The 26,818-nt window shown below is 45.2% G+C and overlaps 1 protein-coding gene across 1 annotated transcript in view; it reads left to right on the top strand.

The window, feature by feature from the left end:
* Positions 1 to 666: 666 nt before the first annotated feature.
* The window catches only part of MEIS1 (Meis homeobox 1), a gene marked incomplete at its 3' end in the record, with an annotated part of 139,164 nt that continues 113,012 nt past the window's right edge, over positions 667 to 26,818 (top strand). Inside the window, exons 1-7 of the mRNA XM_079720833.1 lie at positions 667 to 752; positions 1,310 to 1,385; positions 5,520 to 5,746; positions 7,600 to 7,741; positions 8,265 to 8,315; positions 9,120 to 9,170; positions 10,583 to 10,729. Coding sequence (XP_079576959.1) covers positions 5,547 to 5,746; positions 7,600 to 7,741; positions 8,265 to 8,315; positions 9,120 to 9,170; positions 10,583 to 10,729 — 591 coding nt within the window. The 5' untranslated portion in view covers positions 667 to 752; positions 1,310 to 1,385; positions 5,520 to 5,546. The remainder of the gene's footprint in view (positions 753 to 1,309; positions 1,386 to 5,519; positions 5,747 to 7,599; positions 7,742 to 8,264; positions 8,316 to 9,119; positions 9,171 to 10,582; positions 10,730 to 26,818) is intronic.

The raw sequence follows: 26,818 nt of genomic DNA, 5'->3' as shown, positions 1-26,818 counted from the left end.
ATACTTACACAATCTCCTTCGCAGTTCATTTTAGGATCATAAACTTAGCTGTGCCCATGTCGGTGTTTGGATTGACGCTCCCCTCCCCCCACCCCACTTCGTGCCCCACTACCGCCAGCCGCGCTGATATCGGGAGGGCCTGCTGGAGAGAAAGGGCTCACACCCCAGCGAGCAGCCGTCGGAAGGCGCTCAGGTGTTGGCCGCTGCCGGCTGGGGTTCCAGTTAGAGCTTGCAGGCGGCCGGCCCAGTTTGGTCTTCTCTGTAATCGGAAAAGGACTGCGTTGGCTGGCCCAGCCAGCGCAGCTTCCCAGGAATTAAACAGAGAAAGGGCCTTCCTGAGACCGGGAGGTGCCATCCTGGCCTGAGTTCTGTTTCCAAGTTCACGTTGGGGAAGGGCCGGGGGTGGGGGTTCGGGGTTGCCAGGCAGTGGCACAAAGGCGCTGGTAATTCACCTGGATCCTCTCGGCTCTGACACACGGGCCTGCCTTAACTTCCCGCGTGATGTGTCGAGGCGTTTGTACCAGAAAACTCTACATTTTGCGATGGTGAAAAGTAAAAGATCTTAAAACTTGGGGTGTGGGGGGAGAAAGGAAGAGAGAAGACAGAGATGCAAATGATGGGGGATCCTAGTATGAGTTGTTTTTTTTTTTTAAACAGTTGGAGCTCTTTCAAGGCAAAACGCATCCGAAGGCGTTGGGTGAACGTGTCAGCCCTTCGGGAACACATGGGGCGAGTACGGCGTCGGGGTGGGGGTGATGTGCGGGAGTCTGGGAAGGCTCTGATGCTCGGCTTTATGAAAACTCCACTATTGGGGGAACTGGGCGTTGACTCGTGAGAAGTATTAAAAGAAGCAATACATGACGCTTAGGGAGGTACGTGCGCTCGGTGGAATCTGATTCCAGATCTACGTTCTGATGCTCGCCCTGTGTCCCCTGCTCCTCGAAAGCCCACTCAAACAGAAACTTCAGTCCTGGCTCTCGGACCGATGCGAATTCTCTTTTAGTTTGCGCATTAAGAGTTGGCTTCAATACATTTGAGAACTCCTAATCTTTTCCAAACAGTCTATGCGGATACGAGCCCCTAATCTTTCTCAAAACTCTTCCCCCTTCCTTCACCTCCCCCGCTTTGGGTTGGTCTGCAGCTGGCGGGGTGGGATGAGGGTAGGGGCGATGGGAGCCAGGGGCCGGCTGCTTTGGGGGAGTCAGCCTTTTGGCCACAATCTGGGCGGGAATCCGGACTGGCAGTTTGCCTTCCCGGCAGATCGAAGCTCCCTGCTGATCGATTATTTGATAATTGATTTTCCCCGCAGCCAATAAGCTGCTGCCTTGGCGGGAGCGTCTCCTGATTGGCCGAGCCCTCCTCCCCGTCTGCCTACCGAGATTTGGGTGAGCTCATTTTCCACTCGACCGCAGGGGGAGTTTTCTGCGAGGTTTCAACTGGAGGGAGGAAAAAAAAAAATCGTGCTCCGAGCCGAGCGAGCTGCGAGCCCTGCTCCGGGATGTGAGGTTTCCAGCCTGCTGGTCGAGCTGCTGAGGCTGAGCCATCTCGACAGATCAGAGCCGGGCAGGCAGAAAAATAAAAACGAAAATAATAAATATAATAATATACTAATAAAGGGCAGGTTTAGAGCGGGAGAATAAAGAAAAGGAATTTTTTGTTTGTTTAAACCGGAGAATAGGTATTGAAAGGGAGAAAGTTCAAATTAGTGGCTGGTTGTGGCCTCCGAGTTGTGGGTAGGGGCAGCTTTTTGTCTGAAATCTCAGCCCCCGAAGTGAATTTATTTTTTATTTTATTTTTTATTTTTTGGCACTGGGAGTTTTCCCTGAGCCGGACTGGGGATCGGAAAGAGGAGTGGGGGGAAGAAGGGCACGGGGAGGAGAGCGCGGGGCGTCGCCGGGGAAAGAGCGTGGCCGAGGCCGGAGCCCCTCGGCGCCTCGAAGACAAAGGCAGCGCGGCTGCAGCCCTAGCCGAGCGCGCCGACCCCGCCGCGCCGCGCCCTGGGCGCACGGCCGCCTCGCCCGGAGCGGGTCGGAGAAAGAGCCTCCCTCCCCGCGGCTCCCTAGCCCGGGCTCCACCCGCGAGGTCTGACTGCCCAGAGCCCGCGTCGGGTTTCGCTTTCCGGCGATCATAAATAGCTTCGTGTTTGTAAACAGGCGCTGGGGGCACATTCCCGGCTCTGGGTTCATTGTTCCCTCCCTTCCTCTCTCACTTTGCGCAGGACGCCGGGGCTGGGGGCTGGAGGCCTCCGGGACTAGGAGGTGGGGGCGTCCAGATCCCCAAAGTGAGAAAACGAAAGCATTTCCTTTCCTTGGGCCGGGTGTCCACCTCTGACAGCGAAAAAAAAAAAAAAAAAAAAACCCTCTAAGGTGGATCTGCAGAAAGCCCCAGCCATCTCCACCCCACGTTCTCGGGACTTCTTAGCACAGCCTTTCCCAGCCCTGCTCCTGCGCCTCCTCCTCTTCGCTCCTGGTTTGACTTTTCTACGTGGTGTGTTTGGTTCTAAGAATCCACTACTTTCTGCACCAGCCCCCCTCCGCCCCGAAAAATACTGGCAGACCCCAATAATTTCGAGGAAAGTCAGGAAGTCAATCCACGGAGCCCTGTGCAAAATAACTCCCGCTGCTGCCTGCCCCGCTTTTATTCCCAATCTATTTCAAGAGAGCTTTGGAGAGAGAGTCTGGAGGGGGAGGGAGAGAAAAGAATACGGAAAATAAAGCCGGCGGCCGGGGGCTACTACCCGCGCTTGTGCGCGTGTGCCCTGGGTGTGTGGGTGTTTGTGCCTGGGCGTGCGATTTAATGGAGCGCCTCTCTGCCTCTCCAGTGCGGCCAGAGCTCGCTTCGCGCACCCACCCCTGCCGAGGAGCCTACTTGCTGCAGCCCAATGCATTGTGTAAGACGCGACCTGTTATGGCCACCACTACTTCCGGGTTCTAGCATTCTGGTCGGAATCCACCTCTCCGCCTGTGCAACACACACTTTACACACGCACGGGGACTGCAAGCGGGCAGCATCGATCGTGGCTCCTTTAAGACAAACTCAGACAGACATTTTTTTTTAACCCTCCTTCTCTAATCTCCCTCCAGTGCAGCAGTTGCAAAGAGGGAGAGAGAGAGAGGGAGAGAGAGAGAGGGGGAGAGAGAGAGAAAGAGAGCGAGCGAGAGAAGAGAAAAACTGATTAGGAATTAGGACTGATTCAAGGGAAGCGAGCGCTAGGGCTTTGTGCATTTGAATATTAACATTTGAGGTGTTCTGACCAGAAGAAGACTGAGCGGATGATCATTCATTCACCACGTTGACAACCTCGCCTGTGATTGACAGCCGGAGTGGCAGAAAGCCATGAGATTTGGTAGTTGGGTCTGAGGGGCGCTTTTTTTTTTTTAACTGATTTTTTGGGGAGAGAAGATCTGCTTTTTTTTGCCCCCGCTGCTGTCTTGGAAACGGAGCGCTTTTATGCTCAGTGACTCGGGAGCTTTGCTTCAGGTCCCATAGACCGAAGATCTGGGACCAGTAGCTCACGTTGCTGGAGACGTTAAGGGATTTTTCGTCGTGCTTTTTATTTTTTTTTCCGGGGGAGTTTACGTATTTGTTTCTTTTCACACTGGCCTTAAAGAGGATATATTAGAAGTTGAAGTAGGAAGGGAGCCAGGGAGGCCGATGGCGCAAAGGGTACGTATTAAAAAACAATTGTGGAACTCAAATGTGAGGTTAAATTGAAACGTGGCTGAAAGACACTGCTAAAAAGTTTCCTTTTTTCTCTGTCTTTTTGAATGAGGCTCCTAAAGCCGTGGCCTAAAGCGAGAGGATTTATTCAATGCATTTGTAGACTTATGTATATTAACATGTAATTGTTAATTCAAGTAATCAAGTTTTCTATATATTCCTAACCAGCAGCTATATAGATAAAAATACAAGCTCGGGCAATCATCTGTTTAAAAAACAAAAACAAACAGCGCTAGATACCTAATGTTATATAGCGTGAGCATTCAAGGAGCAGAAGTTTAAGGCTAGTTTTAAATTAAAATAAGCAGCTAGAAACTTCTGATATGTTATTGATTATGCTCATCTTTAATATCACTGAAAGTATTTAGCATTTTTAAGCAAATAACTTTGTCACAGTACAACGGTTTTGGGGGTCGGAAAGCATTCATCTTTTTAAAGTAATTTTAATGTACATGGTTTTTTATGCAAGGTAATACTTTGTAAGTTTTTCTTAGAAGAGCCCCGCACTAATTGGATACTAAGCACACAACTACTCACTTTAAAAATGCAATACTAATTTCCCCAATATTCCTATTTGAATGGAAATGTAGTGAGAGTAAAGTGAGACAATGACAACCCAACAGAGGTAGTTTCTTAAAAGAAAGGGGGTCTACAAAAAGCCTTCCTTGCATAATTTGTGCCCTGGCCCTCAAAGCCCTGTTTGCAAAAGAAAGTTACTAGGCTGACACATTTTTTCTTTACTCCTTTGGTTCAGGCAAATGTCAGCGTTCTTCCAAACTCTTTTCACACCTCTGGCTTGAAGGAGATGAAAGTGGCAATTCCTCTTTTCTTTGAAAATCATTTCACTCTCGGCGCCTCCAAATCTTGGGAAAAGAACATGCCTGAAATGAAGCAAAGAGGAAAACCTAAATAGCTAAATTTTGCACACAAAAATAATGACAATCTGAAAGTAGTTTTTCTGGAGAAGGAAGATGGGGGGGTGAATGTGCATTTACTTTTAAATTTGCTTTAAACCTGATGATTAACATTTAGCTCACAGACATCTAGTCTAGGGGGAAAGTTCATAAGAACAGAAAAAATAGAATAACTGCTCCAACTATACATTTTCTTTAACTTGAGGGGAATATTGCCCAATTCTAAATTCAGCCCCGTTGTTGAAGAGAAGCTACCCTTCTCTGAGTTTCACTTACAAGGGAGCCAGTTAGTTTTGTATGATTTAGCAGAGTTTGTCTTGGAGAGCAAAGGAAATGCAGTGTCTTGCAGGACTGCCTAACCCCACGCTGGCAGGGAAATAAAATGAGAAGCCTGTCTGAATTCACGTGCTTGGCTTAGCTGTTCCCATCGTAACTTTTTTTTTTTTTTAATTCCCCCTGATGGGAAGGGTCTGTGAAACTAGGCGGGTTTGCTGTACGGTCCTGGCACGTTTGATTATTGTGATTTTGAATTTCCTCCTCCAGAGACGTGCGTGTTTTACCTTCTGCCCTCCGGGAGAATGCCTCCCTTTCTTCCTTCTTTCTTCCTTCCTTTTTTGCCAAAGGATCCTGAATTTCTGGCTAGTTGATAGGGACACAAGTTAGGGCAAGACCATTCCATCTAGCCGAGTCTTACCGAGAATCCTAGAAATTCTACTTCTAAACATATTTTTTTTAATGAGAACTCTCAACTTCAGAGATGCAAGGCCACCGAATTCGGGGTTGAAGGATCCAGCTGGACTGACATTATATAAGCTCCGTGCCCTGCCGTTCCCCCATTTGCCTGCCTGGCCTTCTGAACCTGTTTCTCTTCTGTTTCTCATGCAGTACGACGACCTACCCCATTATGGGGGCATGGATGGAGTAGGCATCCCCTCCACGATGTATGGGGACCCGCACGCGGCCAGGTCCATGCAGCCCGTCCACCACCTGAACCACGGGCCTCCTCTGCACTCGCATCAGTATCCGCACACAGCTCACACCAACGCCATGGCTCCCAGCATGGGTTCCTCCGTCAATGACGCTTTAAAGAGAGATAAAGATGCCATTTATGGGTAGGTACGACGGGCAGGCTAAGCAGTTGAGAGGCGATGCTTTCTCTATTTCCCTTTGCCCTCAGTAAGAGGAAAGCCAGAGCTCTCTGGATTGGAGGTACATTATTCGGTGACTTTTCATTCGCTTTGCATGAAGATTTGGGGGAGGCGGCCTGCCATCCCAGACGCCCCCCCGCCCCCCATCTCCGCACACGCTCCGCGCCAGTTCAGCGCCCCGCTCCGCCGAGGCCATGCCCGCGGAGGGGTCGCCGTGCAGAAGTTGCCAAATGTCCCTCGTCCCCCCAGACCCCGGCTCGGTAGCTCAGCGGGTTGGAGTCCTCACTCGCTTGACTTCGCAGGGAGAGTGTTGGAGGTTTCTAAACGTAGGCGCCTTTGTGTTGGAACGAAACTTTTAGTTTAAAGGAAAATCTTTTAAGCCACTGATTGTTCTGACTTGCTAAGTTTACTCAGCCACCGTATGCTGGCTCTGCCACCGCACAATAAAATCAAGGCAGGCCAGTTGCAGGTCAGGCAAGGGGGAACATGCTTTGCATTTAGGGAGTTTGACCACTGTAGTCAAGGAGAGGGGCTCGCTCTGAATTGTCACAGACCTTAAGAAACTTCTAGCCATTTTAGGACTTTGTGTTCAAAGGCGAAACCTGCAGGATTTAGAAGTAGATGCGGGGTGCTCTCGGGTCGGTGTCGTCTTCCGCTGCAGTTCACACCGTGTTCTCTCGGGCCCTTGGGTTAGACCCTGGACTAGCAAAACCCTCTGAAAGTCACTTGTGCCTACTGTGTGCTGATGTATTGGGGGACCTCTTTTTACTTTGCAGCCACTTTTATTTTTATTTATTTCTTCTTTTGAAAAAAAAATCAGGCAACACTGACCCTCCCTGGCTGAAAACCCTTTCTGCTTTATCTTCTGGTCCCTTGTGCGATGGGCTTGTTTAAATCCCAGCGTCCTCTCCGCAGTGTCGTTAACTGCAAATCGTTTAGGCTCCGGGGCAGAACATTTGGGGAAGCTTTTTGAAAAGGACCCCAAACTGTTAAATTCCCAGCTGGGCTGTGAGAGCTAATAAAAGACTTGAGACACCTCTTTGGGCATTAGAGGAGGCTTTTTTTTTTTTTTTTTTTTTTGGATGGGCTGGGATAAGCGACATCTAGGCCCCTCGCAATACTAGCTGCTTTGCCATTACGCAGGAACAAAAATGAAAGGCTTGACCGCAGGAACATTTGAAGGAACTTTCTTTGGGGGTAGATGGGGACCATCGGCGAAGGGAGGGAGGTGTGCAGGGAGCCAAGGAGGAGCCCCCCTGCTCTCCGAGAGCCGTGGGGTCGGGATCGGGATATGCAGTCCTCTGACAGTCGGTCGCACAACCAGAGAGGTCCTTTCCCCAAGTTAGCTGAGCGCCTGCCACCAAGATCCCCAGAGCCTTGGGCTTCGCGAGACGGCCTTGGAGGAACCCACTTGAAAGAGCTTTCCCACCCCCTGCGCCCCGCGCCTTTCCCCCCCCGCAGGTCCTGGATGTGCAGAGGAGGGACGAGGGCCGGTCGGGGTGGGAAACTTAATTCAAAATGGCTGCTGGAACCGCTTGGGTTTTATTCTTAGCAAATGTTACCAATTTCTCCGGCCAGATATGGTGAACCGATCCTCAGATACGGTCCATGGCTTAGGGCCTCCGACTTCGGGGGCCCAAGGAGGAAGGGGAGGTGAGCAGTCACCTGGGGGCGCGGGGGAAGGGGAACAAGTAGATGACAAAATCAGGGAGGGGGTCCCCGCCTTGAGCTCGTCCTGCTGTTTTTCTTGGGCGCCTTTTTTTCACTGCCGCGGGACTAACCATTGTGTTGTTTGTGACTGTTGTATTTTCTTGCAGACACCCCCTCTTCCCTCTCTTAGCACTGATTTTTGAGAAATGTGAATTAGCTACTTGTACCCCCCGCGAGCCGGGGGTGGCGGGCGGGGACGTCTGCTCGTCAGAGTCATTCAATGAAGATATAGCCGTGTTCGCCAAACAGGTCAGCAAAATCAATGTTTCAAAAGTAAAAGAAAAAAAAAAAAAGAAAAAGAAAGAAAGAAAAGAAAAGAACCTCCCTCCCTCCTACCCAGCACATTTGCAAAAGTAACCAGCGAACAGTCCGCCCTAAGCCAGGCCTGTTACATCTTCTCTGAGCTTTTCCTCCTAAATGAGTGTCTTTGCGGACGCCTGAAAATCACCCCAGTTCTTACCCACTCCTGCTACCTAACCCGACGCAGAAAGCTCAGTCTGTAAAATGCAACCCCAAAGCCCACGCACAGGAGCTGCCTTGGACTTGGCGAGCTGGGCAGCGATCTCTTAGAAGCACAGTTGCTGGGAGAAGTAACCCTGTGCTCTGGGCTTGTTTTCGGATTCTTTGACTCACATTGGAGGGTTCTCGGTGTCACAGAGCCTCTCCCGGAGGTTACATCCTGCCCCCGACAGTGTAATGAGGCAAGAAACTAGGAAGGCGACCAGATTTCAAATGTTTCTTTCTCCCCCCACCCCTTCTCACTTGTATTTAGATTCGCGCAGAAAAACCTCTATTTTCTTCTAATCCAGAACTGGATAACTTGGTAAGAGCGGACCCCTTACTTCCCTCCTCCCACCTTCCCCCCCCCCCCCCGCAAAATACCCCTCCTCCCAAGCTTTACTTTGAGAGCCCTGAGGTTTCTAGACCGGTCTTCCCCTATCTGCAAGCGGGCTGCAGAGGTTTCCATCCACTCGCAAGTGGTCCGGGACAAGGTCCCGGGGAAATAAATTCACCTCGAGAGGGGCCGGGCAAGCCGGCGCGGGGAAACGCGAGCTTTGTTTTTTATGACAGCCGGGCAGCGCGGCTCTAATCAGCCCGGGGATTTATCTCCGGGCCTGTCAGCGTGTGTGCTTAAACTTTGCGGACTTCCCAGCCCTCAAAGTCGCGTCATGAGGGCAGCGACCGGGCCAGAGGCCCCAAACCACCAGTTTATCTGAAAGGTGTGCAGAAGGTGGCAGAAAGTTTGCAGTGTGAAAAGCCACAGTCTGGGGACTGTTGGGAATATTTTCCGTGCACTCCTTGCAAGGAAACACCTAGTCGAGGGATGCGGCCCTTTGGGGGTGGGGTGGGGGCAGTGGGGCTGAGAAAGGGGTGGGGGAGCCATGGGGGAGGAGAAGGTTTATGATCCCCCCTTAGATGCTTGGTTGTTGTTTTAGCTCTTTTTTTCTTCTTAAGAAATATAAACCTCTAGATGGTACCCACTCGCTGCTATTAAGTTTTAGTGTTATTGCCATAAATCAAAATAACTCTATTTGGGGGGCGGGGGGAGGCTGGCGATGTTAGAGCTGCAACAGCCAATTTTCTGCAAACTAGGAATGGGGCGCTCATTCTTTTTGTATCTTTGCAGATGATTCAAGCCATACAAGTATTAAGGTTTCATCTGTTGGAATTAGAGAAGGTAATTTCTCTAGCTTTTTCTCCTTTTGCTTCCCCCTCATGGCCAAACACACAGAGGGGGAGGGTTCAGAATGGCTGAAGTTCAGGCTTCTGAGACATTTGCATAAATGACTTTCTTTCTGGTAATTAGTGTCAAGGCCAATCTTAGCGTCCATTTCTCTTTGCAGTTTAATTACAATTTTAGCCACTAAAACCGGGATCACAAACGCCCTAGCCTTGTATTCATTCTTAATACCTTGCTGGCTTTGTATAAATAGTTGCCATTCTAGGCATCCCCTTTGATGTTTAGAATGCTGTTGTGAGTTTGCCTGCAGGTTATATACCTCTGTGGTCTCTTCTCTTCTTCCTCCTCCTCTTCTTTGCTACCTCTGAGGGGGAAAAGTTTTGTTTAGTTTTAGTGAGTTTCTGGAAGACAGTCTGAGAGCAGCGGCAGGTCAGACACAGGGGAGAGGCAGAGGGGGAGGAGGCTAAGGAGGCAGGGAGTCTGGAGGAGTGGTGGGGGAGGCACTTTAACCGTTTTGCAGAGACAAAGCAGAGTTGATAGTTGTGTCAATTTCTTGAATCTGAGAATCCTGCACACACCCCACCTTCACACTCAAGAAAGGGTGTGGGATAACGTGATTTTGCTAGCTGTTCCATAAATCTCAGCAATAAAAACTTAATGCATTGTAATTCAAACTAACATTAAATTGCAAGCACACTGGGGTTTCTTGTGAATTTTTGCATGTCAGTGATGCCTGGGTCCTGTAAGAGACCACTCCACTTATGCCTAAATATTTTGAAGCATCCTTTTTCCTTTTTTAAAAAAAATCAATTCGATAACTTTTTGTGGCTGTAGGGTTTTCCCCCCATATCATGAGTCTTTTTTTTTTTCCAAGGAAGCATCATAAAATATGCTTCTTATAGATAGAAACCCTAATGACAAATGTTACAGGGACTTGGGTTTTCAGGCATATATCCTATACCAACACAGTATTGGTCCTTTGGAGATATATATATATATATATATATATATATATATATATATATATATAAATTTTTTCTTAGACATGTTGGAAAAGGATTTCTGATAAAGTAACTGGACGAAATTAAATAGTTTACCTTAAATGTCACCCACGCAGGTCACCTCTCTAATGGCCACAGCCCCGGGAGCCGATGAATTTAACACGGGTGTTGAATATGTTGTAGCCTGTGAATCATCTTGTCACTGTCAATTTTCTGCGATATCTCTATTTTGCAAGAAAAGAAAGTTATTCCTAATTCTGGATGCGTCTGAGGGTCTCTGGAGGACAATTGCCCTGTGTTTCTCCTGTTTAGAAGTTTGGATCTCACAAGGGGGGTGGATTGCACTTGTCAATGTCATTTATGAACTCCTGATTATATTTCCATTTTTTTATTTCTGTCATAATGTAGGTACACGAATTATGTGACAATTTCTGCCACCGGTATATTAGCTGTTTGAAAGGGAAAATGCCTATCGATTTGGTGATAGACGATAGAGAAGGAGGATCCAAGTCAGACAGTGAAGATATAACAAGATCCGCAAATCTAACTGACCAGGTATGCGCTTTTCAATTTCAACATCCCTGGGAGAAAAACAAAAAATCTGTATGCATATTGCTTGCTGGGTCACTACCACCTCCTTTTATTATTTGCATATGATTAAGTCCCTTTTAGATGCATTTCCATCGAAATGAACATTTTTGAATAATGTGGCTATTATTGCTTCATTAAGGCTGGCTCTGGGATTCGACCTGGAGAGATGAGCTTGTAAAAGCTTTGCCTGCAAACTTGACCTGTTTCTTGTCGCTTTTAATTTTTGTCTTTATTTTATTTACCCTCTATAATAATGGGAGTGTTAACTGCCAGTGACCGCCTCTGATTGTAGGGCTTTGTTCTGGAGCATTTTTTCCCCCTTCTATCTCGAAGAAAAGAAAAGTGTAGGGTCTGCTTATTTCTTATTTTATTAGGAATAAACCCAAGATAGGTGGTCTAAGAGAGACAGGGAGGGTTTGAAATCTAGCAAATGCTGGCTATTTTCTCCCTGTCTATACGGTTCATTAGCCTGTCTTGTCAGTTTTCCTCGGCCGAACGCTTCTAGACCTCACTGAACATTGCTTTGTGCAGTGCTCGCTGCAAGCTCGCCCATTTTATTGTACTGAATAGAAAAAATAAGACCAGGCCGAGGTTATAAAAACAGATAAATATGGACGTTTCTCCTCCTCCTTTCCACTCATCCTCCAGCTGGTACGTGCCCTGGGCCCTCTGGGTTGGCAGCTTTTGGAAGTGTCAGCGACAGGGGCGCCCCGGGACTCCCTCGGTGTGGCGGGTGGAGGACCTCGCGCCGCCCTGCTCTGAACTGCCGGCCTCTGCTTGCCTCACCCCCTCCTGTCTCGTCCTCCCTCCAGGCCCTTCTTCCGCTGCTTTGCTAAGTGGGGACGACTTTTATTTGGAGTTGCTGGGGGGGAATTTCTCTCTCTCACCCCAACACCGATGTTTGCTCCCAGTCTCTCTCTCTCTCCCCACCCCTCTCTCTCTCTCCCTCTCCCTCTCTCTCTCCTGTCGCTGTATCTCTGGATTGGTCCAGAGGAGTTGCAAAAATGCACTGAAAGTGAAAACGTGAGGAGTGGGTGAGATGAAACAGGGCTCAGGACAGCGCTCGGTTGCGAATTGTGGCACCGCGTCTAAAGATTTGGGTGGTGGGCCTCCTGTGCCTCTCCACCTATAAGTGAAGACCCAGAGTTGTTTCTCTTTCTGACTTGGCACGTGAGCCCCGTCTTGGGGGAGAGAGCAGCCTGCCTTTGTTAGGCCAAAGGACAGCCAGTCATGCAGAGTTTTCTTTGCAAGCTCTACCATGATCACGGTTGGCCAGCGGCTGCCTTGCAGACTCCTTGCCGGAACGCCCGACTCCTCGGTCTTGGTGTCATCTTAAAGTTTGCTTCTCTCCATATCACCCCCTAAAAAAAATAAAAATAAAAAAATCCCAGCTTGGATTTCTCTGGGTAACCCCGCGGCAGAGGCTGAATTCCTCCTTTTCCCACGAGGAGTGGAAGGCAGGCAAAGCTGAGATTTAAAAGCGCCAACGCGCCGGGTCCTTCCTACTATTTGGCGAGTTGCACACTTTCGGCAGTGTAGACAACACTCGGAACAGGCAGCCTGCGCTATCCTGGAGCGTCCCCACCGAGGTGGGAAACCTGCAGGCGGCTCCGGGTCCCGGCCCCGCCAGCTGCCCGGCCTCCCGCCTGGTTCAGGCCGCCAGGCCTCACCCCAGAGCTGTTAAATGCAGATTCCTCCCAGGAACCCTTGGGTAACTGCTGTTGAATAAAAATTGTAATCCAACAAGCCTAACTAGAAAATGGGATTCTAAAAGCTCCAGAGTGCTGGGTACATAAAGCTATCTGAGCAAATTACAAGAATCGCTTAGGGGCATGAATGAAATCAACACTTTAATTGCCTCCAAAATGAAGATTTATACCCCATTTTCTCATCGAATCATTATTTTATTAAAGTCAAAGATAAAGGACCAGAGTTCGGGGTGTTTTGGGGGGGATACAAAATTGATAAAACATCATTCAGTTCTCCCCCTACTCCTTAGGTAAACTTCTGTTACTCAGTTACCTTTATTTGAGATATGCAGATTCGTAGGCAGTGGTCTTGGATAAAAATTCGCACTTTATTCACCTCCCCACCTATAAAATGAGCAGTGTGCGTCCCGCTCCCGCCGCCTACATGTGGGCTTCGCAGCTCTGGCTGAGCTCATGGCACCGTTGGCCTGTGCGCGTGGGCGCACTCGCGTGACCCCTCGGGCTCACCGAAGTCTCCGCTGGTCGTAGGGCAGCAAACCCCAAGCCTGTGCTTTGGAATTGTCCGCTTCCTTGGAGCCAGGAGCGAGAGTGCCTGGGCTCCCTTTGGGGAGGGGCGCGCAGAGCGCGGGGCGCACGCGGGACTGTGCCTCGGCCGCGGGGGTGGAGTCCCCTGTCCTGGGAGTTGGGGACGGAGGGACGAGGCACTAGGGCCGCCAGGTGGGCGCCAGTGCTCCCAACTGGAGCCGGCTCGCCGGTCCCCGGGGGCCGGGCCCGGAAAGGACGGCCTCGCCACCTGTCTGCGAATGCGGCCCAGCCAGTCTGAGCCCCGGTGGAGGGTGCGCTGCGGGACTGGATGCTTCAGGTGTGGTACGAGCGCGGGGCCTCGTTAGCTCATTAACCCCTCTGTCTCTAGGGCCTGAGGGCTGCGCGGTTTATTTTACTTTACTTTGCTCCTCGGAGGGCGCGAAGGCTGCCGCCCGCGCGGGGACTTGGGATCCACGACTTTGATACCAGCCGGTTTCCCGGAGGGCTAAGTCGGCGGAAATCTACTTGGCCTTGTAGTGTCGTTAGTTTGGTGGTATTTTTTGTTTTTGTTTTTTTCTTATCAGATTAAGACACCAGTAGAAGCCGCAATCCCGCTCCCACCCCACTCTCAACTCCCTGCCCCCAACTCCCGCTCCCAGACCCCGAAGTCCCCAGGCCCGAGAGTCACCTCTCGCGGGCGCAGGCCTCCCGGGCGCCCTCTCCCGACTGCCGCGCTCCCCGCTTGGCACGGACGCCCCCGACGCCCAGGGCCTGGGAGCAGCGAGGGGCACCGGGGGCTTCCGAGCCTCGGCAGGGGTGATGGCCCGGCTGAGACCCCGGGAGCGGGCGCAGAGGGGGCCACCGTGCGAGGCGTCGAGGCCAGGGTTGAGCCTGGTTGGCGATGGAGAAGTACGCAGGGCGAGGGGAGGCGGGGCGCGAGTTTGGGGGACCCAGGGTGGAATTGGGGGCGCCAAGAGGGTTACGCGGGGAAGAATCTGGCTGCCCAGTCGCTAGACTTTAGGCCGCACTCCAGGAGGGAGATATCGAATTAAGCCTTCCTTCCCAGGGCTGTTTGTTGCTCGCCACTCCTTGAATCTAAGCATTTTCCATTTCCAGGAGGGGTCGAGAGAGGGAGTGGAGAGCGGAGCAAGAGTCCCCGGGCCCTGAAGGCCACCAGCCGAGGTGGCCTGGCCTGCTGGTAGCGAGCGGGAGTAGCTTGGCCTGTGCTGGGGCGCCAACCCGGGTTCTCCTACAAGCAGTGGGAGGCAAAGAAAAGGTCCCTTTGGATTACAATTTTTATTCAGTAGCAGCTCTCCGGGGGGTCCTCGGCTGAATCTGCATTTAACAGCTCCTGTGCAAGGGCTGGCGGGCTGCACAGGGCGCCCTGTTGCCTGTTAATCCAGATTTGTCTCTAATATCTGGGGAGAAGTAACGTGGCTCGCGGAGATGGAACCAGAAAGCCAAGCTCGCCAGGCAGGTTAAATGCCAAGTGCTGCTGAGCTCCCCGGGGAGGGGGGACAGCCGCCGGGGCTGCGTAGCCCAGGCTGGAAAGCGCCAGGCTTCTGGGCCTTGGGGATCAGGGGCAGCCCTGAGTCAGTGCGATTTGGTTCCCCAGTGGGCCAGGGAACCCAGGTGGCGATTGTTTTATTTGAAGAGTCCGGAATGTTGTTTCTGAAGCATAGTTTGAGATAAAATTCTTAAAACTGAACTTGATCGAAAGCACCCCTCCCTGCAAAAAGTGTGATGGGGATGTCTCCAAGGGAGATTTGAGCCTTCTCTTTTGGGGAGGTGTTACTAAGGGATGGGGATGGGGAGGCCTAATATTCTTGATGTATTAGATCTGCTGCTTTAGGGAAAGAAAAAAATAGATGAGACTATGGGATATTTACTAATACTACGAATGCAAGCAATTTATTTTCATCCAATAAGAAAACTGGACACAAACATCGGGGGATAGGAAAATGGTCCCTTTGTCAGTTTGTTTCTAAATGCTTACACATGGACACATCTTATTTAGGTTGTAAGTACTTTTAGGGTCTCAGTTAATGCCTTAATCCTGGAACCTCTGTGTCCACAGGCCTTGCAAGTGATGGGGTCTTGAAACCATCTAACTTTATTTTGATTGTTGTTGTGAGTCATGGAAGGTACTCTTAATTCCCTTTGGAAATATGTCAAAGGGAAATTATGGCAAGATTCTCTTTAATGATTAAATAATAAGGTGTTGACTGCTTGTCACTACAGTGGCTAATTGGGATGTTCATTCTAGGCCCTTTGTTGCTTAGTATCCTTTGATTTCAAAGATAGTTGTTTACCAGGTGTGTTTTTATTGTTGTGTTCTGATTGGCTCTTTGTGAGTATTTATGTGTGAATGTCAGAGTAGGGATGTATTGATTCTTATTAGGGGCATGTCAAAAACATTTGAGAGGAAATTAAAGAAGTACAGAGTATATGCAGGTAGGTTGAGATCAATTACATTGTTAAATGTCTCGAAGTCTAAATGCTAATACTACAGAAGTTATTCCCCTTTCCTAGTTTCTCTCCCTGTCTCTCTCTCTCTCAGTGGAAGTCTCCAGTGCAAGTTCTATGGTTAATAGAAAGCAATGATACTAATGCTACTTTGTACAAGGTAAAGCCCCATAACAGTAACTATTGTTCAGTGATTTAACTAGCTCTGTGGCAACAGGTCACCCAAATAGCAATCCCTTTCCCACCAGAATGACTCCATTGCTCATGATTTGGAAATATATAGAGTGGTTGTGTGGGCTTTTGCTATCGGTCCTAACATAGAGATTTTTATTAGAAAACATGGAGAAGCTTAAATCGTAGAAGAAGAAGAGAAGGAGGAGGAAGAAGAAAAGGCATTAAAATACGGGCCCTGCTTTCCAAAAAGTAACTGAAATATCATGCTCTAATTGCCCAACTTTGAAAATAAACAAATTTTAAATCATTATGTTTTCAAACACTCGTATATTTAAATGTTAAAATGTTTGTCATAGTCCGAAAGATTTAAAACACAGCTGTTGCCAGGTGATGGATGGAAAATTATGGAATAAAACTCCATATTCTTAAAAACAAAGACTATTTGTGGTCCCATAGTAGAAACGTAGGTTTTTGAAGGCCAAGTGGATAGACTAAAGTATTACCGAGGGGTCTACTGTTATAAAACTAGCTTACCTTCCCTCGCAGGTGGAGTTGGAGAAACTGAAGAAAGCATGACAAGTTGTATTAAGACACTTATAAATGAAAATGCCGTCAAATGAATTCAAGTGAAGTATTTTCACATTGGTAATGCTATGCTTGCCATTGCAATAGCAATATTTTCTCATGAAATGTAAATATGTCAACCAATGTGAAATGCCTAAGTTTTAATAAATGATCATTTAATCAACAAACACAACCCGAGTATGTATACAGAAACTTTTAAAGAAAAGTCGGCATACAGCCAAATTCCTATAGGGACTAGCAAGGGAATGATCAAAAAACGAACACAAAATAAGACTTCCTGTAAGAAGGTCTATAATTCAACATTATTTGACTCCACTGTCAGGGAGATAGTTGAAGGATAGTAAACTGATACCATTCTCAGTCATTTTTGTTACACAGTCTTAAATGTTTGCAACTGTAGCATTTTCCATGGCCTTTTTTGGATTATGATATCTGTTATATTTGTATCAAAGTAGCACTTGAGTTTATGTTATAATTGAAACAGATGTTTTTGCCATTTCTCCTGAGTGCAAAAAATTAATTTAGTATTTTAAAATGACATCAAAACTATGGGAAAGTATTCTTTTACAAAGAAAGAAATAAAAATAGAATACATGTGACACAGTGTACCTGACAGTTGTGCAGATGTTAGGCCTGAAAGTTTTCAAAATCCCAAGTAAAACAACACCGCTGTAAATCACATAGGGCTTGGTGTCCTTACTAGGCAGGAAACATCAAGATATTGGTACCTGTTAAAAAGTTCGGGTCTAAAACATGAAATACAGACTCACAATTTCAATTTAAATAATCATTCCAAAATTTGACTTTGGGGATCCAGTAAAAGTTTGGATAGTTTACTGTCTTACATATTCGTGAAGAAACCTCACGTGTATAAAATCAGTTTTGAAAAATTCAAGCAGATGAGTAGAGTATGTGTATGTAGTGTAAAAGGTAAAAAGACTCCCTCACTGTATCCTTAACTTAATATGCCATGATTTCAGGATTATGGGAATTTGGGAAAGCTTATTGGAGTCTTAAACAGCCTCTCCAGAAAGTAGACCTATATCGGGCAATTGCTGGATTTCCCACACTTCTAAATTTGACATTTTAATAAATGGTATAAAAGCTACCATGTGAAATAAGCGAGTATATACTCATTTAAATATTTGAAACTAGAATCCAATTTCAGTCAATTTAATGCATTCATGTGTGCAGAATTAAAGCCATTGGCAACACTTTGCTACACTCTCTCTGAACACTCTTTTTCCAAATAGCATTTCTTAATCTAGGAAATACGTTCTTGTTAAAGGAAAATACAAGAGTGCAAATCTTTTGAAATTATTTTATATTTCTGGACTTCTTGGTTCCGAATTCCTAAAACTGACTAAAACATATCAAAAAGAGTTTATTCTCTGTTGAAAAAAACACTTTTTTTTTACATTTATTGAATTATACACCTGTTGTTTATTGGTATCATGAGTACATACAGTTAACTACAAATTATAACCAGAACTAAGTCATTAACTCTCTTTAAGTCATGCAATAACCATAGTCTGGCTTTTCCATGCACCACTGTATATGGCATAAACTAATGCAGGACAACTAAGTTGTGAAAATAAATTTTATATTATTTGCAATCCTCAAAAATACATTTCCCCATTGATGTCTTCCCTTGATAGTCTCATGACTCCAGTTACAAGTAATAGGATTTATAATCATGAGGTAAAGAACCGTGAATGTGAAATGTTATGGTTTTTTAAAAAAACTTAAATGAAGTTGTATTTTTCCACAGAAAGGAAATGCTGTTACTGTTAATAAGTTTACTAAGTAATACTTTTATAATCACTGCAACTTTTTATGAGTTTAACAAGTTTAAGCAACATTTTATAGTCTTCTTTTTTTTCCTTCATTTTGACACAATATCAAGTCTTAAACTTAACAATGGATTTAAACATACATGATTCTGACTCATTTAGAAGATAGTAGTAAGTAAATAATGAACATTTTGAGTGATATTAGAATGATTCCTTGACAACATACGCTAACTTAGAATTAATTGTTATCATGAATTTCCATTTCTATAGATTTTTCCTCACATTTTACAACACAACATGATTGCATGCTCATTATTCATTAGCTGTAAATGTCTGGGTTGTTGGTTGTTATTTAGCAAGACAGAGCTATAGCTGTTTCTTTTTCATATCACTTTTTCCCCACTGACTGGCAAGCCTCCTGTGCCTGAGATTTGAACTTGAACTAGTTTGCTCGGTCTCGTTTCCCTATTTGAGTACCGTGTGGGTTATTACCCACATGTGGGTTTATTTTCCTGAGAAGATGAAAAATGTTCCTCACTTTAGAACAGGAATGAATAGAAACAGAAGTCATCAAATATTCCCAAACTGTGCTTTACAATTAGGTGAAAAACTGAAAACTGTTATTCTTGCTTGCTTTCCCTAGGGCTGTGAATACTTGATGTAAAGATTCATATCAGCCTCTTCGTGCTCTTCCTCTTAAGGCCTAAATGTTTGTTTTCAGTGACTGGATTTTTAACTGATAGTCCATATTTGGTCCCAGACCTCCATGGCTTGCATTTTATTCTGCATTTGCATTCACATTATGTCCCATAGAAACTCTTTAAAGTCAAGTGTGTTTATGACTATTATGAAACTCTGGAAAATGAAGTTTATAATGAAACTGACATAGTCATCAAAAGGACAATGAAGGGAGCAATTTGATGTAAACCCAGAGTTTTCTTATTCGGTCCCAGCTTGTAAAAAGGCTTATCTCTCTTCTTTTAAAAACATTAGAAGCTGAATGAATAAGAATTTCTTTGACAATAAAACTCCTCTTAATAGCTCCATAACTATTTGGATGTGTTCTCGAATGTTAACTTAATTTGACAGACAAGCTATAATTAACTGTGACCTATAGTGTTTTCTGTAATTCAGAGACTATTCCGTAGTGATCTGAAAACTTAATTTCATACTAAATGGTGTACAATGTCTGCGGGTCTAAAGGCGTACTTCCACTATTTTTAAGAAGTGGAAGTAGTTTGTGTGTCTTCTGGGCTTCAAAAAGGGAGATACGTCGGGGGTGGGGAACTAACAATTTTTACTGCGTGAAGTCCTAGCAGACTACCTAGCGCACATGGGTTCTTTCTGAATTTTTTTTTTTCGTAGCCTTCCTTTCTATTCAGTGCAATGTTAAAATTATTCACACAAAGGAAAAAAAATCCACTGTGTGTTTCATGGGACAAACACTCGTACGTGACATTTTAAGTCTAGGTATTTCATTGATCATAAAAAGCAGTAGTGTACAGAGAGAGCTAAGAATTGCAGCAAATAGGTAAAACCGTATTAGCTATGATGCTACAATCACAACAGAAACTTTAGCAGTAAAATTAAATTGGGCATTTTGCGTTTAGTTGGAACATTCACTTGAAAGTTCCCAGCAGATCTGGGGTTCTTTTAACATCCCCTCCCCACCCCAGCTTAAGAATATTTTAGCGTTAAGAACTTTGTGATAGCTCACCATTGGACGTTACTTTTATTTGAAATCGTTCATTCATAAGAGACTTCGTCTCCTGAGTAAGCACCCTACCCTTCACGCTTGAACAGTTCAGATAAACGTATTATTTATTTACAGTCTATTGTATACATTATTTATGGGAAATATGCTATAACTCTACAGAGCATATGGAATTTATCTTTGCGAGATATGGGTCGCATCTCTGCCAAGAGTGGCATAGCCCTGAGTAGGTAATAAGACTGCCCTCAGTGTACAGATAAACATCATCTCTTATAGAGTCAGTACGTGTTAGCATTTCATAATAACAGGCGCAAACGCATTTTTCCACTTTCATTTTAATTGTTTCTTGGCTCTAGCTTCTGCCAAAGAGAATCCGGAATTTCACATTTTCAATTGATCTGGGTGATTAATATATTTGAGGGGGAAAATAAGATACTGAGTAGCAGAATCATTTAACCCCTTCATTTCTTTCAGCATGCTCCCCTGTCCTTTCCTTAAGGTGTTTACAGTTTTCTGAAGACTCTTGTCCATGACATTTTTAACACTGGCTGTATATTTGGTGGCTTGGCCTATTGTTTCACCTTATTGGGACGCTTTATAAGCTGTATTCAAAACAAAAACACCAGGAAAAATATCAGGCTCATTGTGCCCTGCACTTCCTTGCACAAAATAATAGAGACTGTGTAGACTGTGCTTGTTCTATGCATATCAAGTGTATTGTTGGTGCTCAAGTATTTTTTATTCTAATAATTATTCAAAGCCAGGAACGATCTGCATCTGAGTGAGCATAAACATTTTTATTCTGGAATTTGGGATTTGCAGCAACTCAATTTTATTTTCCAAATTACCCTGCCATTTCAATTAGGTGCATTGTTCTTCTGTCTACTGTTTCGACATTCTAAAGGTTTGCTTGCCACCTAAGGGAGAGCGTTGCTTGAGTATTTAATATTTATTGAGGGGATGTAAAGAACATGCCAATAGAAAAAGAGGAGAATAAAGCATTAACAAATCAATTATGGGGCTTTTCTTCACTTGTAGTATACTTCTAATGCTCCAAATACTCTATAACTGTTAAAATAATACAAAGAGCCTCAAGAATAATAGCCCTGGGTGTGGAGGAAGAATGGCATTCTGATTAACTGGAATTCCTTAAAAAGTGCACCAGTGGTACAACTCAGCCTCCTGCTTGTGGAATTCACAGTTGCTTTAGTTGATCTCTCAGTTAAAGGCCTTGAACTACAGAGAACTTAGCCAATCTAGGAACCAGAAACACAAATTAAATTTCAAGATGCTTTGAGAAAGGCCTCTCTAATGATTTTACTGAGATAAATAATGAAGAAAAGGGAACAATCTACTCCCCACCTCCGAATTTCACACTGTGAGAGGGCTTGAAAATTCAAAAATCCTCGAGGAATGATGATACTTAGAAAATAAAATTTGATTGAAAATATAAAAACTGGCAGCATTTCTAAAACACACACACACGCACCGGAAAACTAGAAAATACCCTGTTGCTAATTGTTAGTGGAAATCAGTGGTAAATGTAAGTTTCCGCTATTCTTTTATCCAAAGCGTAATGCTGTAAGGTAGTAGAATAAAACATGACTGCATCTTGGCTGAATTCTTGTTTCCTTCTTGTGTCAAAGTTGTGGATTTTCTGGTCTGAGAGTTCAGAAGTAGAAGAGAGAAGGTTTCAGAAACACTTGAAAGAGAGTGAGGAAGGGCATTGATGGTAATTTCGAGTTACACAACCTTTCAGGCTGGCGGTATCCCAATAAAGTATATACACAATGCAGGCTGTGCTGTGAGGGGGTAAGTCACTTCACCTCCCCAAGCCTCAGTTTTATCATCTGTAACATGGGGATAAAGAACCCACTTTATTGAGCTGCATACGAGCTAAGTAAGAATGCACATAAAGCATTTAAAACAGTAAACCCTAAACAGAACCTTATATAATATTTCATCTTCTTACCTGTACAGTCTGCCCAGCCTTCAACAACATGAATCTGATTTCGGGAGAGGAGACTGGGTAGTTGTTAATGGGGTGTGATTTTATAGGCCATTATATAATCATAGAGTTTGAGCAAAATACTGTCTTAATTCCTTTTAGGAGGGGTGTCTATGATTCTGATTTCATCATAGTGTGAAAGGGGACTGGCCACTCAGATGTGTGGCCAAGATAGGACAGTGAATCACTACAGATTTGTTTTTAGGTTCAACTTCAAATAACAGTTATGTGCAGATCTTGTGCTGAGTACTTTTTTCCCACATTTCTGAGTGCAAATGCTTCCTGGCTGAGGTCCCGTTGCTAACAAGATCTCAGTATCTACTTGTACTCAGGATACAATGTTTTTGGCCTTATCGGATGTTCTTTTTGCTAGGATGGTTGCCTAGAAAATTTGTGGTTTGAAGTTGTTATATATAGGACACTTTTGAGTTTATTTTATCTTAATTTGTTTGCAGAATGAGGCGCACTGAATACTGAGTTACAAATGTAAAATAAAACATTGGGAAGCAGGCAGTCTTATGAAAGGAACTTTATAACACCAGGTATGCTGGCATATAATTTACAGATTCTTCTGCCACTCCTAAATAGCAGTGATAGAAAATCAGCTAAATTTCAGTGGAAAGTTCTCAGCAGATAAATGAAGAGTAAGATTTGAATTATTTAGGTACAAATATTTGGAAATACAGTGGTGGCAGTTGGATTTGAGGTTTTTTGTTTTTGTTTTGTTTTTTTTAAACATTTAACTGTGAATTATAGTTCACAGGTACAATTTCAGGAGTAAAAGCATATAGAGTCAATATAGGAGTTTATTTTTATTAATAGTATGCCAGCCATAATACAATAGCATAGGAAAGGAAAGGTTATTAAAACGTAAATTACGAACTTTTACTAAGATTCCGAGTGTAATGAGGCTTTAACTTCTCTTTTGTTCTCCACAACAAACTGCTTAGTAGAATTTGAACATTCAGTGCACGTGAATCATCTTTAGTTCTGCATCTACTTTGCAGTTTTGAGATTTGGCTAAAACTGGTATCACCTCTTGGTAGCAGTTTCCCTTTGGGTGTAATTTTTCTTTTTCTTTGTAATTGTCTGAATGTCCCTACCCCATGTACGAATCTATATCCTCTTCTGAGACCACAGTGGGGTCACTAAGGGATGGTGTTGGCATCGATTCTCAGTGTCGAAAAATTGGGCAAAATGTATCAGTGCTGTGTGGATTTCATAAGGAAAGCATTTGGAATATTTTGGGTGGTGTTTTATATCTGTCGTCATTTTCCTTCTCATTGTCAATTCATGTATAATTTCCTGGATGAATTATTTCAACTCTGCAGATTAGTAATGACCCGAGAGCATCAGAGTTGTGACCTAAAAGATATTGGGCTGTGGGAAAGTAGGATTTTAAGGAGCTTTCGGGGAGTGACCCATCGCGCTGGGCCTGGGCTTCCTAAGCTCACTGCCCTCCCTGCTGCCTTGAGTATTGGGAGAATGAGGCATGGATATTTGCAGGAGAGTAGGCAAAATAGTTAAGGGCTAGGAGATTTTAAAAATGTATCTGACTGCCTCGCTGCTTTAGATTCCATCACAGTGTAATTAAAAACACTAAAATCAGTTCTCTCCACGCTCTTTTGCCCTATTCCTCATGCATGTGATGGGTGCATGGCACTGTGTCTACATGAACGTGCACTTGCGTGTCCCCCCTTGTCTGAACCAGAAGCTTCGGTGATTCCTGGAGCTCAGACAATCACCTGATACAAAACTTTTCATTTAAAGATGAAATTACTCCTTGGAGAATTTTCACCAAAGGCAAAAAAGCACAAAAATTCTTCTCCTCCTCTCTACACGCCCCATTACACAGAGATAGAGGATTTAATGTTTGAAAAACTATCATTTTTGTAGGTTTCATTTGTGGGACGTGAGAGCTGGGAAATATAGAACTCAGTGTAACAGATGCTGTCTCTGCCTCCACAAACTGCCCACTCCTGCTATCGTGCAATCGTGTGTGTGTGTGTGTGTGTGTGTGTGTGTGTGTGTAAATGTATATACATATGTATGTATACATATTTTTTTAAAGCAATAATCAGAGTTGCTAAGGTTTTAGAACTCTACCTTATTTGATGCTGAGTTAGACACACTTATGCTGTGCGTCAAGATACTGGCTGTCACCAAGGTCGTGAGCACCATAATTAAGGGATAATTGAATAGTCCTTGAGGTGCATTTCTAGATGAAAAGTCCACAATGGCAAATATGGTGGGGCTGGACCTGTGAGAAGAGGAAGGGTGGTGTCTTGGGGAAAGCCGCAGACCCTGAGAGGGGATGCTGGATTCCCATTGTCTCACCAGGAATTTACCATCTGCCCGGAGTCACCAGAATTACCCTCAGGCCTCTATTAAGCAGGGGTAATAAGCGCATTTTATCACAGCATTAAAAGGGGGCCCAACAAGAACCCTGGCAGGCCGGCAGACTTGGCCAAGGCAGGTGGTAGAGGCTGGGACGGGGAAGGAAATGAGAAAAAGGAGAAGTGTGTGAGGGAGATAACCTTTGAAAGAGTCTGTCTCCCCAGCACGTGAAGGCCACCACCAGGGACCGCCCCAGAGCCCGACAGTCACCTCCCGAGCTTTATCATCTTTCAGCAGGACGGAGGGTGGACTTAGAAAAGGTTTTGCCTCCAGACCATTCCCGAGCACGTTTCAACGTGGCCCTGATCCGCAGTATGTGTGCAGGCTTCAGTCTTAATCTGTGAGCTTCTGGCGTTTAAAAACATATACAATCTTAAAAGGGAAGGGGGCAGTTTTACTGTGTTAAAACAAAGCATCCTGCTCAAACTTGTCCTGTTTAAATGAATTTTGCTTAATGATTTCCAGGGATGTTTTTGGAGATCCGTATAAAGAATTTTACATGTTCTTGGAATTATCTGAATTTGCAGCTGGATAGTAGGTTTTGAGAGAAGCCGACTTTACTAGAGCAGGTTTTTCTAGAGCAGGACTCTAGCAAATTGAAGGCGCGACTTGGCGGCTGAGTGTGTAGAGAGCTTTCTGGTATGTTTTGGTTATCAAGCAGATGCCAGTGGGAGCCACCAAGATCTTCAAACAGGAGTTTGAGCACAGCGGACTTTAGATACTCATAAATAAAAAATTCTCAGGATCTCCAGTTTCTCAGCTTCATGTAGGCACAGGTAACATGTACCCCTTTTCATAGGAGGACCTGGACCCCTTTTGTCCTTACTGCTCCGTGTTTGGGTCTTTCTGGTGCCTTTTCTTCAGATGGCCCCAGTGGTTGAGAGACACATTGAAGAATCATACCTGCTGAAGTTATGTGCCTTTAAGGATCCTGAGAGACACTGTTTAGACAGAGGTGAGAAGTCTAGGGAGGGGGACTAATTAGATGTGGCTCTGCTGGCGGTATGGCACGGTGGCATTCGGTGAGCCCATCGGCTCTGCCTCGTGGACCAGTGCAGGTATGTGTATGCACATGTGTGTGTGAATGTGTGCAGATGTAGGGGTGTGAGCACTTGTACACGCACAGTGGTGCGTTCCGCACGTGGACTGGGACTCCCCTGGTCTGGAGGGACTGGATTGTTCACTTTTAGAAGCGAGCCAGCTCTTTCAGGCTACTAGAGATCATTTACTAAAGAGGCCCTGGTGGTTTGAAAAAGTAAGTGTACTTCCCCAAAGAGAAAGCCTATAGATAGGTGCAGACTGAACTTCAGATTTTGAACACTGATCATTTCATCCATTTCTACATAGCTGCTAGCTGACCTCTTCAGAATCAAGATCCCGAGACTCTCATTTATCCACCTTTTTTAAGTGGGACTGGTAGGGTAGAAATTTTGAAGGAAAAAAACCTCACTATTTTGGCCTGAAAAAAAAAACAAAAAATGAGTCTGGCATCATACCGATGTGATGAAAAACCAAGTGCAATAAAACGTCAAAGTGCTTTGTAGACTGTAAAGTGATTTATAAATATTAGGTATCAAATGAAACTCGATGAGGTGGGGAGGAGCAAACCACCTGTAAAATCATGTTATTTGAAGGTGAAAATAAGATCAGTTTGCATCCCCTGAGCACACACCAGCTGGGAGATAGCCCAAGGCGTAGCGAGCTGTACACGAAGCCAGCTCGGGTTAACTGTTCTTTCCAGAAGGTCCATAAACTGAATACACCTGTATGTAGATATTGCAGGGTTGACTAGGTCAACGTACGTTGTTCCAATAGTGTTGTGACTTTATTATTGTTACATTAAAAGCTATAGTAGGTGCCACTTGCTGCACACCTAGAAATTGATGTATGCTATGTCTGCAGAGGAGTATTTTCTTAATCCTCATTTACGGATTAGGATGTTAAGGTTATGGAGATTGTGACTTGTCTTCAGACCATGTAAGTGGTCCAGGATGTGTCTGGCTTCAAATTTACTTTCTTTTGCCTGTGTTTTCTTGCAACAGAGTAATATTATATTATATTTTTATAGTGGTGTACGTTTGTGTGAATGCAAGTATGGCAGGTGTTTTTTAATTGTGCAAGTCTTTTTTAGGTGTTTTATGATGCTTAATATAGGGGATCACGGTATCAGGGGACAATAGACATCCTCTATAAATCACTTGTTATTCATGTATTCATTCCAAAACGTATTTGTGTCTAATGTGTCTAATGACATTTTCCTGGGATGGAGGGCATTGAGATGAAGAAGATGTAGTCCAGGACTTCAGAACATTTATAGTGTAGAATTGTAGACAGGCTCAACAGGTCATCACAAAACAGTAGGAGAATGAAATGATAGAGGTGTGCATGAGGTACTCTCAGTGCTCGGGGAGGGGAGCCTCACTCGTCCAGGGGGAAGGTTGTGCGTGTATCAGGGAAGGCTTTCTGGGGATGGTGATATCTGAACTGTGTAGGAGGTAATCAGGGGCCAGGTACAGCAGAGCGGGGCATTCCAGGCAGGGGACAAGGATGAGGAGGGCCCAGAGGGAAAAGTTGAACATATCTGCCAGAAATCACGTGCTGAGCACAAGGAACAAGGAGAGGAATGGTCCCCAGAGGGTGGACTATGAAGGGCTTTGTGTACCTGGTTAAGGACCCAAAAAT

Source organism: Hyperoodon ampullatus, assembly GCF_949752795.1.
Source record: "Hyperoodon ampullatus genome assembly, chromosome: 15".
Classification (NCBI taxonomy): domain Eukaryota; kingdom Metazoa; phylum Chordata; class Mammalia; order Artiodactyla; family Ziphiidae; genus Hyperoodon; species Hyperoodon ampullatus.
This window is presented reverse-complemented; position numbering and strand designations above follow the sequence as displayed.